General features: G+C 37.5%; 1 protein-coding gene across 1 annotated transcript in view; it reads left to right on the top strand.

The window, feature by feature from the left end:
- The window catches only part of rictorb (RPTOR independent companion of MTOR, complex 2b), a 48052-nt gene extending 33181 nt beyond the window's left edge, over positions 1–14871 (top strand). Inside the window, exons 30-38 of the mRNA XM_056445819.1 lie at positions 1270–1541; positions 3386–4421; positions 5568–5745; positions 7964–8048; positions 8165–8368; positions 9922–10074; positions 10171–10294; positions 10686–10824; positions 12354–14871. Of these exons, the coding sequence (XP_056301794.1) occupies positions 1270–1541; positions 3386–4421; positions 5568–5745; positions 7964–8048; positions 8165–8368; positions 9922–10074; positions 10171–10294; positions 10686–10824; positions 12354–12428 (2266 nt within the window). The 3' untranslated portion in view covers positions 12429–14871. The remainder of the gene's footprint in view (positions 1–1269; positions 1542–3385; positions 4422–5567; positions 5746–7963; positions 8049–8164; positions 8369–9921; positions 10075–10170; positions 10295–10685; positions 10825–12353) is intronic.
- The last annotated feature ends 213 nt before the right edge of the window (positions 14872–15084 follow it).

The following is a 15084-nucleotide window of genomic DNA, read 5'->3' as shown; positions in this document are numbered from 1 at the left end:
GGATTAGACCATTAGCATCTCACTCAAAAATGTAATGATATTACGCAGCGCAATTGGCACTCCCTAGGCAAGCAGGTGATCATATTGTAAGGGCGTGCTCACACTAGGTACAGTTGCCTTAAACCGTGCCGAAGTGCAATTGCCCCCCCCCCCCCCCCTTCTCCTCCAATGGCCTGCACTCATACTGGCATTTGCCATCCTAACCTGAGCACGTTTACGTCATCGGTGATGCAACTGTTTAGTTTAACAGGAGAAGCACTTTTGCTCCGTATAGTGGCAGTTGCTTTATTTATATCGTTTTAGTGGTTTGGGATGCAGTGATACGCAGTCAAATAATTTGCCAAACAGATCCACAACTTTTGACGCTCATAAATAATCATAAAAGTCCTCATGCTTCGGGTATTAGGAGGTTTGCTGAGATTGCAGCTGGCATGCAGTGAGGGGTTTGAGTAATAAACTATGACAGTTTGTGTTCTTTAAAAAGTAGGAGTGATTAATAAATCTTTATGAAACAGTCTCTTAAAGTAACGTCTCATCTTTAGTTTTGGGTTTGGGCGCACTTTGCACTCACACTACAAGCGTACCGCGCCAAAGCCCAACTGAACCACGCTCTGGTGCATCTCTTCCAACTGGGCCAGGGCCGGCCAACTGAACCACACCTAAGCCCGATTCGGAGCACTCACACTTATCAAATGAACCGGGAAACACGCATGGGCACAGTTCGGATGGCATAGTGTGAGTACGCCCTAAGTTACCTAGCTGTGGACTATTTTTCATGTGCTGTGTAATATCACTGCACCTACTGGAGGTTGGCTGAATGGATAAAAATGGTAAAACCTTTTAACTCTAGGTGATTTGTGAAATAAGCCTATTTTCAAAAAACGTTAACAGTGCAGAGGTTCTCTGGATGTGTAGTTCCGGTTTTCTCAAACGAAATAACAAAAAGGACACTTGCACTTGCACCAAAATCCATTGGTTTCCCACTTGTCATTATGCAATTCAGTGAAGCAATTGCACCCAGAATAGACATGGGGGGACCGAAAGTTCCCATTGAACCTTACCGGACACTTCTGGTTTCAAACTTACTTTCTCAGAAACCGCAACACCATTTCTTTTCTCAGTTTGCATGACTCAGTGAATTGTGTCACCTCTCCTCCTCTGCAACTCTTTGGCAATCTTGCATTCCCGTACTTAAATACTCTCTGAGAATTGTTCCCCCCCCCCATTTTTACTTGCTCTCACAATCTTTCCCCATTACCCCCCTTTCAGGACGTGTTTGTATATTCTGGGACTCATTACTAAAACCAAGCAGGGTTGTGAGGTGCTCAAGCTTCATGGCTGGGATGCAGTCAGGCACAATCGCAGACAGCTTTGGCCTGTGGTCCCTGATGAGGTGGAGCAGCACCATAACCTACAGCAGCAGCAGCAACAGCAGCAGCAGCAACCCCTCATTCACCTATCGTCAGCTCCCAGCACCCTCAGCTTAAACTCAGAATCCACCAGCTCTAGACACAACAGCGAGAGTGACTCCATTCAGCCAAGTGAGTGCTGCTCCCATAGACTCATCCATGACTAACAGCCTATAGTGCAGAACTGTGGTTTAGGGTGGAGATGCTTCTTAACTACTGATGGTTTGATGGGCTCCATATCTGTTCATTTCAAGCATGTTTATCTTATCACTATCAGAATCTGACTATAGTATAATGCTGTAAATGTGTCTTTTTAACATGGTGTCATTTTTATTTTCTATGTTGGTAAATCATAACAGTGTAGAACGATAGCATAAAACATATGGTACCTACTTAACATTACTAATGCTTTGCTATCATTTGTTCAACAAAGTATTCACTTTCATTCTGGTTCCTGAATTATAGGCATAGTAATTTCTTTAACATGCATTCTGATTGGGATAACCCATATGCCGAGTTCATACTGCACTATTTTCATTGTAGCCGTGTCACATATATTTTCACACTGCATTACTATCTGGGCTAGCATTCTGTCGGTGCTGTGGTCACACTGTAGGATGGATCAGTGACAGGAGGTTTCACACTACATCACTTTACAATAGAAGCATCGCTGACAACTTTCTCGGTCCACAAACTACGTTTCATAACCAAACACATGTGAGAAGTGACATGGAAACAATGAGTGGTCACATAGTTTATCTTTAACTATTATTTATTTAATTATATTTAATTATTAAACTACATAATGAGAAAGAAGCCTTTAGTGGGGTAGAAAATATACTTATTTTGCTCACCTGGCCTTTGAAGGGAATTAGCAATTTCTCTCAAACTTTTTTCTTTTTTGACCGGGTTGTGGTATTGCTCAGATGACACATCAAACAGACTCGGGTACTCCTGCCAAATTTACACTAGTTTTTCCTTCGTTTGTTGGGTCCAAATAGACTGAAAATAAGCACTTTAAACTTCTTCCTCAACCTCAGGCTGACCTGCATAAACCCACACTAGTGGATGCTGCTCTCACATTGGCTGTAGGTGATCGCCGATGTTATTTTCAATCAGAACTCATTTCACATGGCGTGATTTGCATCGCTGACAGCTCTAGATATTTAGCATGCCAAATATCTTACGGGTGTCGGCGACTCATCGGCGATTCTCTCAGGTTGTGTCTTTGATAGTTCACACTGTGTGATTGTTACTCGCGTGAACAAGCACTGATTTGCCTGTAATTTCAGGCATTTGTTGGTGATTTCTCAAAACCTGTTGGCGAGTCAAAATCTGGGCTAAAATCATGCAGTCTGAACTTGGGATAAGTGTAAAAATAAACTTTAAAAAACATTTTGTTGCCGTTTTGTTTCTTTTAAAACCTGCCAGTAGTGATTTACAAAAAAGTTGGCCACTCTAGATTTATTCCAAGAAGTAAGATATTATCTATTGGCTCACTGCTAGTTGGTCAAATTAGTTCAACTTTAATGCAACTGGCCACTGATCAATATTGACTGCCAGTGATGTGAAATAATCATTTTGAATTTTGGAGTGTTCAGATGGTTAAGAAATATCTTAAACGAATTCCCAAACAAAAAAGAGTCAACAAATACAGTAAGTGTCTGTTCTATATTAATGTGCCAGACTCAACAATGAAAAGGTATCTTTCCTACATTATGAAATGATTTGGCCTGCATGTATAGACAGAGGTATGCTAGTCGTGTCTTTCACTTAGATAGACCCATGAGTCATCAGCCCTCAGGCTGTCTTTAGATGATTAAGAACAGCTGGTCAGCCTGACTCACAAAAATACTGGGAAAATGCTTGGCTTGGGAACAAAGCTTTTCTTTGGCGCATACCTTAAACCACACGTTACTTGTGCACACACTGTATGTTTAATTTAGTTAAGTTTGCCCAAATTACTTCTTTTTCAGGCATGTACATCCTGGATGATGAGAAGTTGGAAAGTTCTGAACTTTCCGAAGACCAGCCACTGTACTTTCGACCTAAACTCCTAAAGGACCGCAGTCCCTTCACCATATTGGCCTCCAGCCGACTTGTCCGGAACCGCTTCCTGATCTCCCTCTCCGGAAAGAAACTCCGCAGTACCAGTGACCCCAAAGGCACTGGCAGTAGCAGTAAACTTCAAGGCGAGCCCACTCTGGGAGGCCTCCGGAGGGTACGCACAGTCACAGAGCCCTCTATCTTCTCTTCTTGTCAGGGAGATGTCTTCAGTCCTGTGTTTACAGATGGACATCTGCCAAAAAGCCCCAGCGTTAGTTTGGAAACCTCTTTTGTAGGCACTAAGACTATGGACACTCAGGACAGTACGTCTAGTATTGGAGAGCAGGAGGTACGTCTGAACAGAGCTGCAGAACGAAGCTCAGGGGTTGGAGATGCCCACCGTGAACAAACCAGTCGAGAAAGGCTTGCCGGTGATGGCTCAACCTCTGGCAGCGGGGCTCAGTTTAAAAGCCGCAGCCAGAGTTTCAACACAGACACGACCACCAGTGGCATCAGCTCCATGAGTTCCAGTCCGTCCAGAGAGACTGTAGGTTGTGTGGACTCTTCCACCATCGACACAGATTGTGTTAGCCTCAATACTGTCATTAGCACTCAAACTGTCAAAACACTTCACTCTCTCACACCCCAGTCCAACCACTTGACTCTGTCCAAATCAAACTCAGTTCTGCTGATGCCACCAGGTTCCTCTCATACTCTGCCCCGCAGAGCACAGTCCCTTAAATCACCTTCAGTCACAACCATCTCGAGCCTGACAGACTGTAGCTTCATGTACACCAGTCCTCGGGATGCACTGGGCTATGCTACCCTAAAAAGACTGCAGCAGCAACGTATCCACCCCTCCCTTTCTCATAGTGAAGCGCTCGCTTCGCCTGCCAAAGATGTTCTCTTCACGGATGCCATCACCATGAAAACTGGCAGCCTGGACTCCAGACTCACACCGCGCAGGTAAAGCAGATGGACCTGCAGATGGTGTGAAACTCTTTCATTTGTCTGTCATTGCATCTTCTTTCTTTTACTGTCTCTTTGGCATCAGATCTTACACTTTACACCAGTTATTTTACACAAAACTCACCCACAGTCATTATCGTCTCACTCCAATGATACCCAGATTTGCTGACTCAATGAAAATGTCTAACAGTCTGTAGGAGTGAAGACTTTAGAGTCATTCCTTTAACTTTTATATTGTTTTTGTGATTCAGCTTTGAAAGATACCAGTTTGATAGGGTCATATTGTTACTCATGCTTGAAATATGTAAATAAGACATGAAACAAGCATTAAAATCCCCCATTAATGTTGTTGTTAGCATCCATAATAAGGAAATGACCCCCCAAAATCCCCCTTAAAACACTGCTCCCCTCTGGAAATAATGTGGTCTGTTTCTGATGGTCCCTCTCAGGTGTACTAAAAAGCGCTTCAGATGTCTGGGCCAAGGTTCAAGCAGGCCCCATCGCAGAAGTCTGCTGCCACGGTGCGTGGACCATCCCCAGGGTTGACGTTCCCCTCTTTCACTTTGAACGTCCACTTCAGTCCATTTTTTTACAATGCAAACCCTGGCTTCTTTTTCGTCGTGTTTTGCCCCTTTTTTCCATTTCTCATTAGTGCTCCCACAGCCCATACCTTAACCCTATTCTCCTCAACCATGACTCCTCAGTCCTCCCCACAGTAGGACAAAGCCAATTTTCTTCATCCCTCATTGATTGTATGTAGTTCTAAAAAAAAAGACTTGCTAACCTACAGTATGTCCTGTCTTCAAGTAGTTTGCTGATTTGAACCGAGTCCAGCAGATTCCCATGCTAGTTGATTCCCACATTTGATCCAAGAAGTGTGTAGAGGTTTTGACCTACAGTGCAATACTTGCATGATGATGCAGCAAATGACAAACAGCTGCTCACTTTCTGAAATAAGAATACAATTCACCAGCTTGTTCCTACATTGAACAACCAACCAATCATTTTTTATCAAAACTTGAGTATTCGAGAAATGTCCAAAAAAACAACAACAGAAAGCTTTCAGAATTCATTTCCTCTCTTCCCCTGTTGTGCTTCTTCCAGGCGATTCTCTCTGATCTTTTCCTTTTTATATGAGTGCAGGTTTCTCAAGGCTCTGAGTTTTGTATCCCTGGATAAAGAGGATCTTCTGAGCCCTATCAGTCAGACGTCTCTACAGCGCTCCTCCTCAGTGCGCTCTATGGTATCCAGTGTCACTTACGGCAGCTCTGATGATTACATTGGCCTTGCTCTGCCAATGGACATCAACAGCATGTTCCAGGTTACTATTAGTTCTGTGATCTTGTTAACATTTTGTATTGAAATGTTCAGTTCAATTCATCTTTATTTCTATTGCGCTTTTACAAAGTAGATTGTGTCAAAGCAGCTTAACATAGAAGATTATAGTAGATTGAAACTGTGTCAGTTGAGTTTTCTGAGTTGAATTTCAGTTTGTTCAGTTCAGTGTGGTTTAATTTTCACTGCTGAAAGTCTAAAAACTGAAGAGCAAATCTATCGATGCGCAGCTCCACAAGTCCCGAACCATGCAAGCCAGTGCCTTGCGAAATGTATATAAAGTAAGCCTTAAATTGTTTCAAGAAGACGTTTAACCCTAAAATACTGTTTAGCCCTAATCCCTTCTTTAACTTTTGTGATTTGATCATAATGATTAATCGAACAATTATTGACTTTGGTCTAGGTATGAGATGATAACCGTTTTCAAGGTATACCGCTGGAAAAGTCAAAGTTTTAAAACCGCCAGATTTCTCTGCTATACCCTCCCTAGGGTATATGTAACATTTTTATTTACTTTTTTAAATATATCTAGTTTTTATGTATTTTTAGGTACCTTTAATTTTGCAGGACAACAGTATCTCCAGCAGAAAATATATTCAAAAATGCAGTTTAGAATGGTAAAGAAATCTGTGTTTTTGAAACTAATGCACACAACAGAAGTCAATGATTGAATGATGAAAGTTGTTGTTTTTTACCCAGACATTTAAAAAGAATATATTTTAGAGCAGTAATCACAAAACTGTGAAACTGTGATATTTTTATCCAAGGTTATCATATCATTAGAATCTTATACTATCTAATGGGGGTCATGTTAACTCACAATAGACATAATGAGGAATGGAGATTTTTTTTTTAATCTATAAGTATATTTAAATGTCAAAAAAAAAATTCAAATAAGCAAAATTTAGGAAATTATTTAATTAATTTCTTCTGTATAGAGTCTCCATTGATTTATATAGGGCCCTATAGTGGCAGAAACCAAACAAATGTTTGTGAATTTTTTTTTTTTGTGCATATTTGGATGTTCTGTTTTTTATAAAATTTCTTTTTTAATTTAAGTTTTTATTGCAGAGAGATATAATTCACAGCATCAGTGGACATTTGTCACTTTTCCAGCTTTTCCAGTTAAAAATTTTCAATCAGGGATCAAAGAGGAAACATAAATGACAGCGACAGAACAACATATTTTATGCCTTATTTAACATCATCCCTATCAAAACTATATACAGAAGATAGAAAAAAACAATATTTTATTTATAAAATAAATCTTAGAATTCTATAGAAAAAAGACATTAGGTTGAATGGGAGTAATGTAATTAATCCATTTAAACCACAAGTCAACAAATGCATCTTTTTGGTTATGTACACTATATGTAATTTTCTCCATAATGAATATATTATTCAAAACATCAATCAAATCTAGCATTTGTGGTGGATTAGGTTTATACTAGCATCTAGTAATGGCCTTTTCACTTGAATCAAGGATGACTCTATACATATTTGTTTTTTCCTTTCTAACAAAAAGTACCTCATAGCTGAAATCAATTGGAGTATTTTAGATATTTTGTAAAATGCTATGTATCCTTTTCCAAAAACCTCTAATATTAGGACATCCCCAAAATATGTGAAAGTGGTTAGCATCTTGTGATCCACAGGATGTTCTTTGTTTTTTAAAAAGTTAGTTGTTTTTTGGTAGGTGAAAAATAGGGCTAAATTCGAGTGAAATAGTTAAAATAGGTGAAAAATTCAGCTCATTAAAATAAATTATGTCGGCACAATAGTCTAGTGATTAGCGCACCGACATGTGGTGCAGTAGCATGTCAGGGCGTCCCAAGTTCGAATCCCGGCTCGAGGACTTTTCCCAACCCTAACCCCTCTCTCTCTCTCTCTCTCTCTCTCCCACTTCGCTTCCTGTCTCATTACTGTCCTAAATAATAAAGGCAAAAAAAATAAAATAATTAATTTTTAATAATTAAAAATAAATAATATATCTTTTTTATGAAAAGTCTGATTTTAAAAAGTTCAATATCTAAATATTGAAAGTCCATTTATTAATAAATTGTTCAATTGAAATACTATAAAATTTCTGGACTGAAAGAAAAAGTATTAAAACGTGTGTCCCGTTGGGTTACACTGAAAACCAATATATAGAAAAAACAATGAGGGTCGCATCTGAAATGTACCTTCCTTTGATTGCTACCTAGATTAAGGACACACCATACTTCCAAAAGAGGAAAAGTCCACCATCAGAGGACCGGGCTGCAAAGTTCTTCACGGGAGAGGCAGATGGTAAAGACAAAAATGGTTACAGAATATTGTTTCAGTGGCCTGTTATTCTGCACACAAATCCAATAGCAATAGTGTCTCACTACTCTTTCAGTGACTGAATGCTCTTATTTTGTCAGGATCAAGCGAAGTGTCCAGACACTCTGTTCTGCGCTCTCAGCTTAGTATCACAGAGCTGATTGCAGTGAGCCGTATGGAGAAGCATCAGATGTTGGGTGCAGAGGAGACCGGCCTGCAGGAGCACACTGAGGAGAACTGTCTTTACTGTGCAGGGCTCTACGTGCTTGGCTGCAACTCAAACTCTGCCACGCAAAGCCGCACAGGTATGATCCAGGTTTTGTTGTTTATTTTCTGAACTGTGGGATTCTGAACTCAATGTCATCCAACGGTAAAATGTTTGCAAATAGCATATGTTTAATTAAAATCGTATTTGTAAATAAACTAATCATATTTAAACATATAATTTTAAAAACTTCTATACAAGTATATAAAATATAGTAATTATAGTAATAAAAATGTTTGAATTCTTATTGTAGTCAATCAACTTTGGAACTATAGTTATCATTATTAGTTATCCCAGTTCACGTATTGTGTCTTGGATTTTATTAATTTAATTATATTATTAATTACACACCCTCATGTCATTTCAAACCCAAGAGATCTTCATCCATCTTCAGAATTAAAATTAAGATATTTTCATGAAATCGTAGTGTTCTTTCATCCTCTATAGACAACGGTCCAGAAAATGACCAAAAAACATCCTCAGAACAGACAGAGTATTATCAAGCAATCTGAATACCTTTGTGTACACATAAAACAAAATAAGGACTTTGTAATGGTACTTTTTTAATGATGTTCACAAGAGCAATGTGCTCTTTTTGTGTTTTGCGCTGACACGTTACCTTGGATGCGCTGCACTTTATTTCAAACAGAGTAAGTCACATGTGGGCATCCAGGTATACATCAGGGCACAATGCTCTTCTGAACGTGCGCAATATACTGACACTGAAGAAGAAGCTGTTGAGTTAAGCCGCTATTTTTGTTTTATGCACACTTAAAAGTATTCTCATAGCTTCATAAGATTCTAATTGAACCACTGAAGACACATGAAGTGTTAAGGTTATATTTGTTGGTACCTTTCTAGACTTTTAACAAGTTAGGGCCATTGCTGTATATAGAGGATCAGAGAACTCTTGGATTTCATCTAAAATTTAAGCCATTGCTTAATTTGTGTTCTGAAGATGAACAAATGTCTCTGCGTTTTTTTAAATGAAACAAGTGTGGGTAATTATTAACAGAATATTCATTTTTGGATGAACTATCACTTTAACTCTTTCCCTGCCTGTGTTTTTTATAAAAAAAAAGTTGCCAGCCACTGCCTGCATTTTTGATGATTTTTACCAGTTTGACAGGCCTTAGAATGTTTTCACCTGTAAATATATGAACATATTATATGTCAGAATAAAAAAACAACCCTCTGCTTTCAAAAAAGATATTCTATCTTCATGTGTTCATGTTTTATGCCCACTTAAATGCAGGTAGGTTTTATGACAAAATGTAATTTACAAAAAATGTTATACTAAATTTAGTGCATTTTTAGGATATGTAGTGAGTGTGTCTGCAAGCAAGCAGGCTTTTGTGTGTTAAACAAATTTTTACGGACCATTTAGCCCTGCTATAGTAAGGAAGGATTATAAAAACTTTTTTTTTTAAACTGCAGGGATGCATTTTGTCTTAATTGGCGAGTTAATCTTGTCAGTTGGAAAGGGTGACCAAAAAATCTGAGTATTCCTGATGCTTATCCCACAATTTAGTTTAATCATGGTCATCTATTCATATCCTTTCTTCAGCTTAACATCTCACAACTTTATTTCAGACTATCCTGATGCTACTTTTTCTGAATGGTGCAATCAGTCCATACACAACCTGGAAGTGATGCCTCAGTCTAAGTACTCTGGAGTGTCAGGCTGCAGCGACGCCGTCTCTCAGAGCTCTGGTGGCAGCACTCGCAGCACGGAGCTTGTCCTTGGTGAGCAATCCTTCAGGGTACAAATACGGCCTCAATCATTTCCTGTGGTACAAGCTGAGGTAAATTGTTTGACTGTGCATATTTTCTTTCTGGCAGGGGTGAAAAACATTCCAGAAGATGCTCCGGCCTGTCGGGTTCTTCTGAGGAAGGAGGTGCTTCGGCTGGTCATCAACCTGAGCTCCTCAGTGGGCACTAAAGGGAACGAAACCGGACTCCTCACGTAAGCATCGATGAGTTTAATTTTACAGTTTATTGATTTTTAAAATAATGGTTTAAAGAAACTTTAATTTAGCAGAGACCTTATTTGACTGAATATCACTTTGGTTTGACCCATTTGGTCATTTTCCCCTGGGAATGTGGAGTGGTATTCTTTTTTAAGGGGGAAAATGGAAGTACATCTTAAAGGGATAGTTCACAATAATATTGAAATCAGTTGTAAACATTCTTCAAAGTGTCTTTTTTTGTGCTCATCAAAAGAAACTTAGAACGTTTAGAACAAGTGGAGGGTGAGTAAATGATGACAGAATTTTAGCTTTTTGGTGAACTATCCCTGAGAGTTGAAATATTATTCATTTTTTCATTCTGACACTTTGATTTGTTTGCTTTTGCAGCATTAAGGAAAAGTTTCCCTATGCGTTTGATGATATCTGCCTCTATTCTGAAGTTTCATACTTGCTGGCTCATTGCATGTTCAGACTGGCTTCAAGACGCTTCATTCAGGAACTCTTCCAAGATGTTCAGTTCATTCCGGTAATACAAATGAAACATTTGTCACATAACCCCAAGATTTTCTAAAAATGAAACTAATGACACTCCAAAACTCATCCAGATACTCATTGTGTAAAAAATATCTTATTAGCATCATAAATAGTCTTTTAGTGCTGCATGATACTGGAAAAGTCTGACATTTTAAATATGAATACAATCTGTCCAAATGCCTAAAGGAGCTTTATTTATAAATAAATCAATAGTTTTAGATTGATTGGGTGGATTCTTTAGGGGAGAGAATCATGCATGAAGTATAATAAACAAATTACACACACATAAATGCAATAGAGCACAGATAAAGTGAAATAAACAGTTTTCTGAGGAGTCTAACAGCATTCAGATACGGAAATTGAATAATCAAATGTAAAATAACACTACACAGTCTTCATTATAAATAATTCAATACAATTTATATTTATAAAAGTTGCAAAACAATAGAATTTCTTGTACCTGAATGCTTTAAACTCTCTTGAAATGCTAACACACATACAGGTCCTAAAAACACATGCATATGATAAACTTTCACTCTATTATGGTTAAACTCTGTGACTGAACAATAATCCCAACACAACATTGCATATTCTGCGATATTACAGATACACACATTGCAATATCAATGCTGAAACTGCATACATTTCATTAATTATGAAATGCATAAAGCTGAAGTCAGAAATTAGCCCCCCTTTAAAATATTATAATTTTTTTTTTATATTTCCCAAAATGTTGTTTAACAGAGCAAGAAAATTTTCACAGTATGTCTGATAATATTTTTTCTTCTAGAGAAAGTTTGTTTTATTTTGGCTTGAATTAAAGCAGTTTTTAATTTTTAAAAACTATTTTAAAGGTCAAAATTATTAGCCCCTTTTAAGCTATATTTTTTCGATAGTCTAAAGCAGTGTTTCCCAACCCTGTTCCTGAAGGCACACCAACAGTACACATTTTCAACCTCTCCCTAATCAAACACACCTGAATCAACTTATCATGACATCAGAAGAGACTCCAACACCTGAAGTTAATAGGTCAGAAAAGGGAGACATCCAAAATATGTACTGTTGGTGTGCCTCCAGGAACAGGGTTGGGAAACACTGGTCTACAGAACAAACCATCATTATACAATAAGTTGCCTAATTACCCTAACCTGCCTAGTTAACCTAATAAACCCAGTTAAGCTTTAAAATGTCACTTTAAGCTGTATAGACGTGTCTTGAACAATATCTAGTAAAATATTATGTGCTGTCATCATGGCAAAGATGAAATAAATTACTTATTAGACATGAGTTATTAAAACTATTATGTTTAGAAATGTGTTGAAAAAAATCTTCTCTCCATTAAACAGAAACCGGGGGAAAAAATACACAGGGGGGCTAACAATTGTGACTTTAACTGTATATTGTCTTTCATGACTTTACATTGTAATTTCTGTGAAACTATCAAAATGACATAATATTGATTTTCAACATTTTTCCCTGTACTCACCTCACATGTTGTAAGCATATTTCTGTATTTTGTAGATGTACGAGGAAGCCGAAAGCATTCTATCGATGCCCAAGAAGTCTCCCACAGTAGATCTTCCATCAGACCCATGATCCTCAAGACGTTATTAAGACTCTTCGCCAATCCATTTCCTCGGCCTGACCATGCACTTAAAATGAAAACGCAATAAGAGACTAGGGCTATGGGACAGACATGTGTCGACTGAAAGAGAGCGAGAGAGATGCCGTTTCCACTGAAAGAAAGAGCCGGTACGTTAAGAGAACAAACTTTGAACAAATGAAGATGCTCCACAGTGGATCTTGTAACCAAATAACGCTTGTGACTGACAGTTATGAACTATATAGCATCGAACGGAAAGCGGAGAACGCAATATTTCAACTGCGAGTCAGTGAAAATTGTATTTCAAAAACCAGAAAAAGACTCTCTAGGAAGTTTATTTATCTTCCCTCAATTCCGTTCAGTCCTTCTTTAAAGGATCTATGCGCCCGATTGCACGTTAAAAACAAAATGAAAACGATTTCTTTTTGCTTCGAGTGGATCCTTGAACACTACAACATTCCCGCTGTTTACTTTGGATTTTTGTTTGCTACTAATTCTGGTTGTTTTAAGATTATGAAGAAGTGGCTTTCGCAAGCAGGCCGAGCAAACGTCCTGGGGGTGATTCGCTATATAAGACAATCATCATCAATAACTAATAATAACGAGCAACTGCCAGTTTTTCATTTCACTTTTGTACCCGACTCATAAAAGCTTTTTTTTCTTCCTCTAATCATTAAAACGCATACTAATCTAAGCTGAGCACATCCCCTAGAAACTGTGTGTACGTGTGCTTTATGGTATTGTTACACAATCATAAGGTAATGACTCTATCGTGTTATTGTGTAACTTCGTTAACTGACCTCTAAAACGAGCGATCCAAGAGAAAAAAAACTGACATTTGAAATCTGCAAGCTATTTATTTATTTATTTACCTATTTATTCTTTTATTGTCCCTTCCGCGTTATTTTAGCCAGGGTTAAACTGTCTATTATTAGGTTTGTCAGTCAGTGTACCTCAAAAGAGGAAGGTAAAGCGCATTTCACTACTGCATTACATTTTTTTTTTGCAGTTTTACTCTTCTCCATTTCAAGTATTGAAGATTATAACCAATACACAGAAGTACATGTTGAAATATTACTTCCAGAAAGTTACCTCTATCTAGCATTAATTGAAGCATTAATAAACTAAAAAGATACCCTGACATGTTTTACAATATTTACTATGGAACCTACTTTTGTACTTTGGATGGATATCAATGCTTTTTAACCTAAATGTGGTTATGAGTTTTTAAACAGGTACAAATTTTGATCAAAAAGTGACAAGAATTACTCCAATTTACTCACAAACTGCTGTGATTCATCAATATTTATGGCAGAGAGTGTTTTTAATGAATGTAGTTTAGCACTGCATTAAAAACATGAACAAATATAGTTAAGATCCCCATTAAGTACAAGTCTGATGTTCATATTTCAATTATTTCTATGCAACGTGCCTGTTAATTCCGCACAAATGATGTATTATTGAAGATACGATGATCAATTCATTCTCTTGGCTGGACCATTTATGTTATTTAGGCAGCTTTAATCTATTTTGCCTTATTTGTGTTCATTTGAATCCTATTAGGTTAATGAATTTGCCCTTTTTCTTGTTTTATTTATTTTAGAAACTAATAAATCTGCCTTTGCCTGTCTTGGCTTTTGAATTAAGCACCAGGGTTCAACAACCTTTTTTTTTTTTAATGTATTGTGAAACAAATGAATCTGATGAGGCCAGCAATAATAATCATGATAGTAGTTGCTACAGTATTTCCTTTAAAGCTTCTGAGAAAGATTTAAGTGGGTGTGGATTCTGATCCCTATCTGCAGTGTATAATGGATAGAAATGAAAGAAGTGCGAGTGCTGTATGGAGTGGTACATATGGAGACGATGCTGTTTAAACTGGCTGGACATTGAACAGTAATTAAGCCACTTACGTATTTTGAACAACAAATAAATCCTTGATAATTTCAGAATTGTTCCTATTATTGTCAGGATATACGATGAAAAATATTCCAGGATTTCTCTTTTGTGGGTCACTTTCCACAGTGTTTGATCATTTTTTGAATTGGTAATAATTAGTAAAGAGTTGTAAGTATTTTCAAAAGTTTTTTTTTCTCCATCCTCATCATGCATATGTTTTAAATGTACATTTGTTCATTGTTCAACTAAAGCTAATCGCACCTTTCAGTAATTTTTCTTTTCTTTTAAGTGCACTCATGTTTTTGCAGAGCACTGTATGAAATCTAAGGCACCGTTTAATAATGAAATTGCAGAGACTGATGCAAGAAGTGTTATTTATATTTTTCCTGAAGGAAAAAAAATTGTCTAAAGCTGTTGTACATACTTATAATGTTTCCTTAATTATGAGCTTTCTTGTATAATATAATGTGTTTTGGGGGGCATTGAGAATCTGATGAAAGGGATGCATCCGTGACAAAGAATAAACCTTTTCCTTGACTCACCTCTTACCTGCTTCATTTCTTATTCTAAAATGTTAACAAACATTAACAAACCATTAAATTGCAAATTTGCATATACACAATTCCTCAGAAAGGCCTCTGCTGCTTTCCACAGAACAGCCTGCCATTATACACAATGCTCTCTCTTGTGTCCTTGTTTATTTTTTATTACTATTACAATTGTAGTGTTTACTTCCCTTAAATATGAGTA

This window comes from Danio aesculapii, chromosome 21 (assembly GCF_903798145.1).
Source record: "Danio aesculapii chromosome 21, fDanAes4.1, whole genome shotgun sequence".
Classification (NCBI taxonomy): domain Eukaryota; kingdom Metazoa; phylum Chordata; class Actinopteri; order Cypriniformes; family Danionidae; genus Danio; species Danio aesculapii.
Note: the sequence above shows the minus strand (reverse complement) of the source record. Positions and strands in the feature narration are given on the sequence as shown.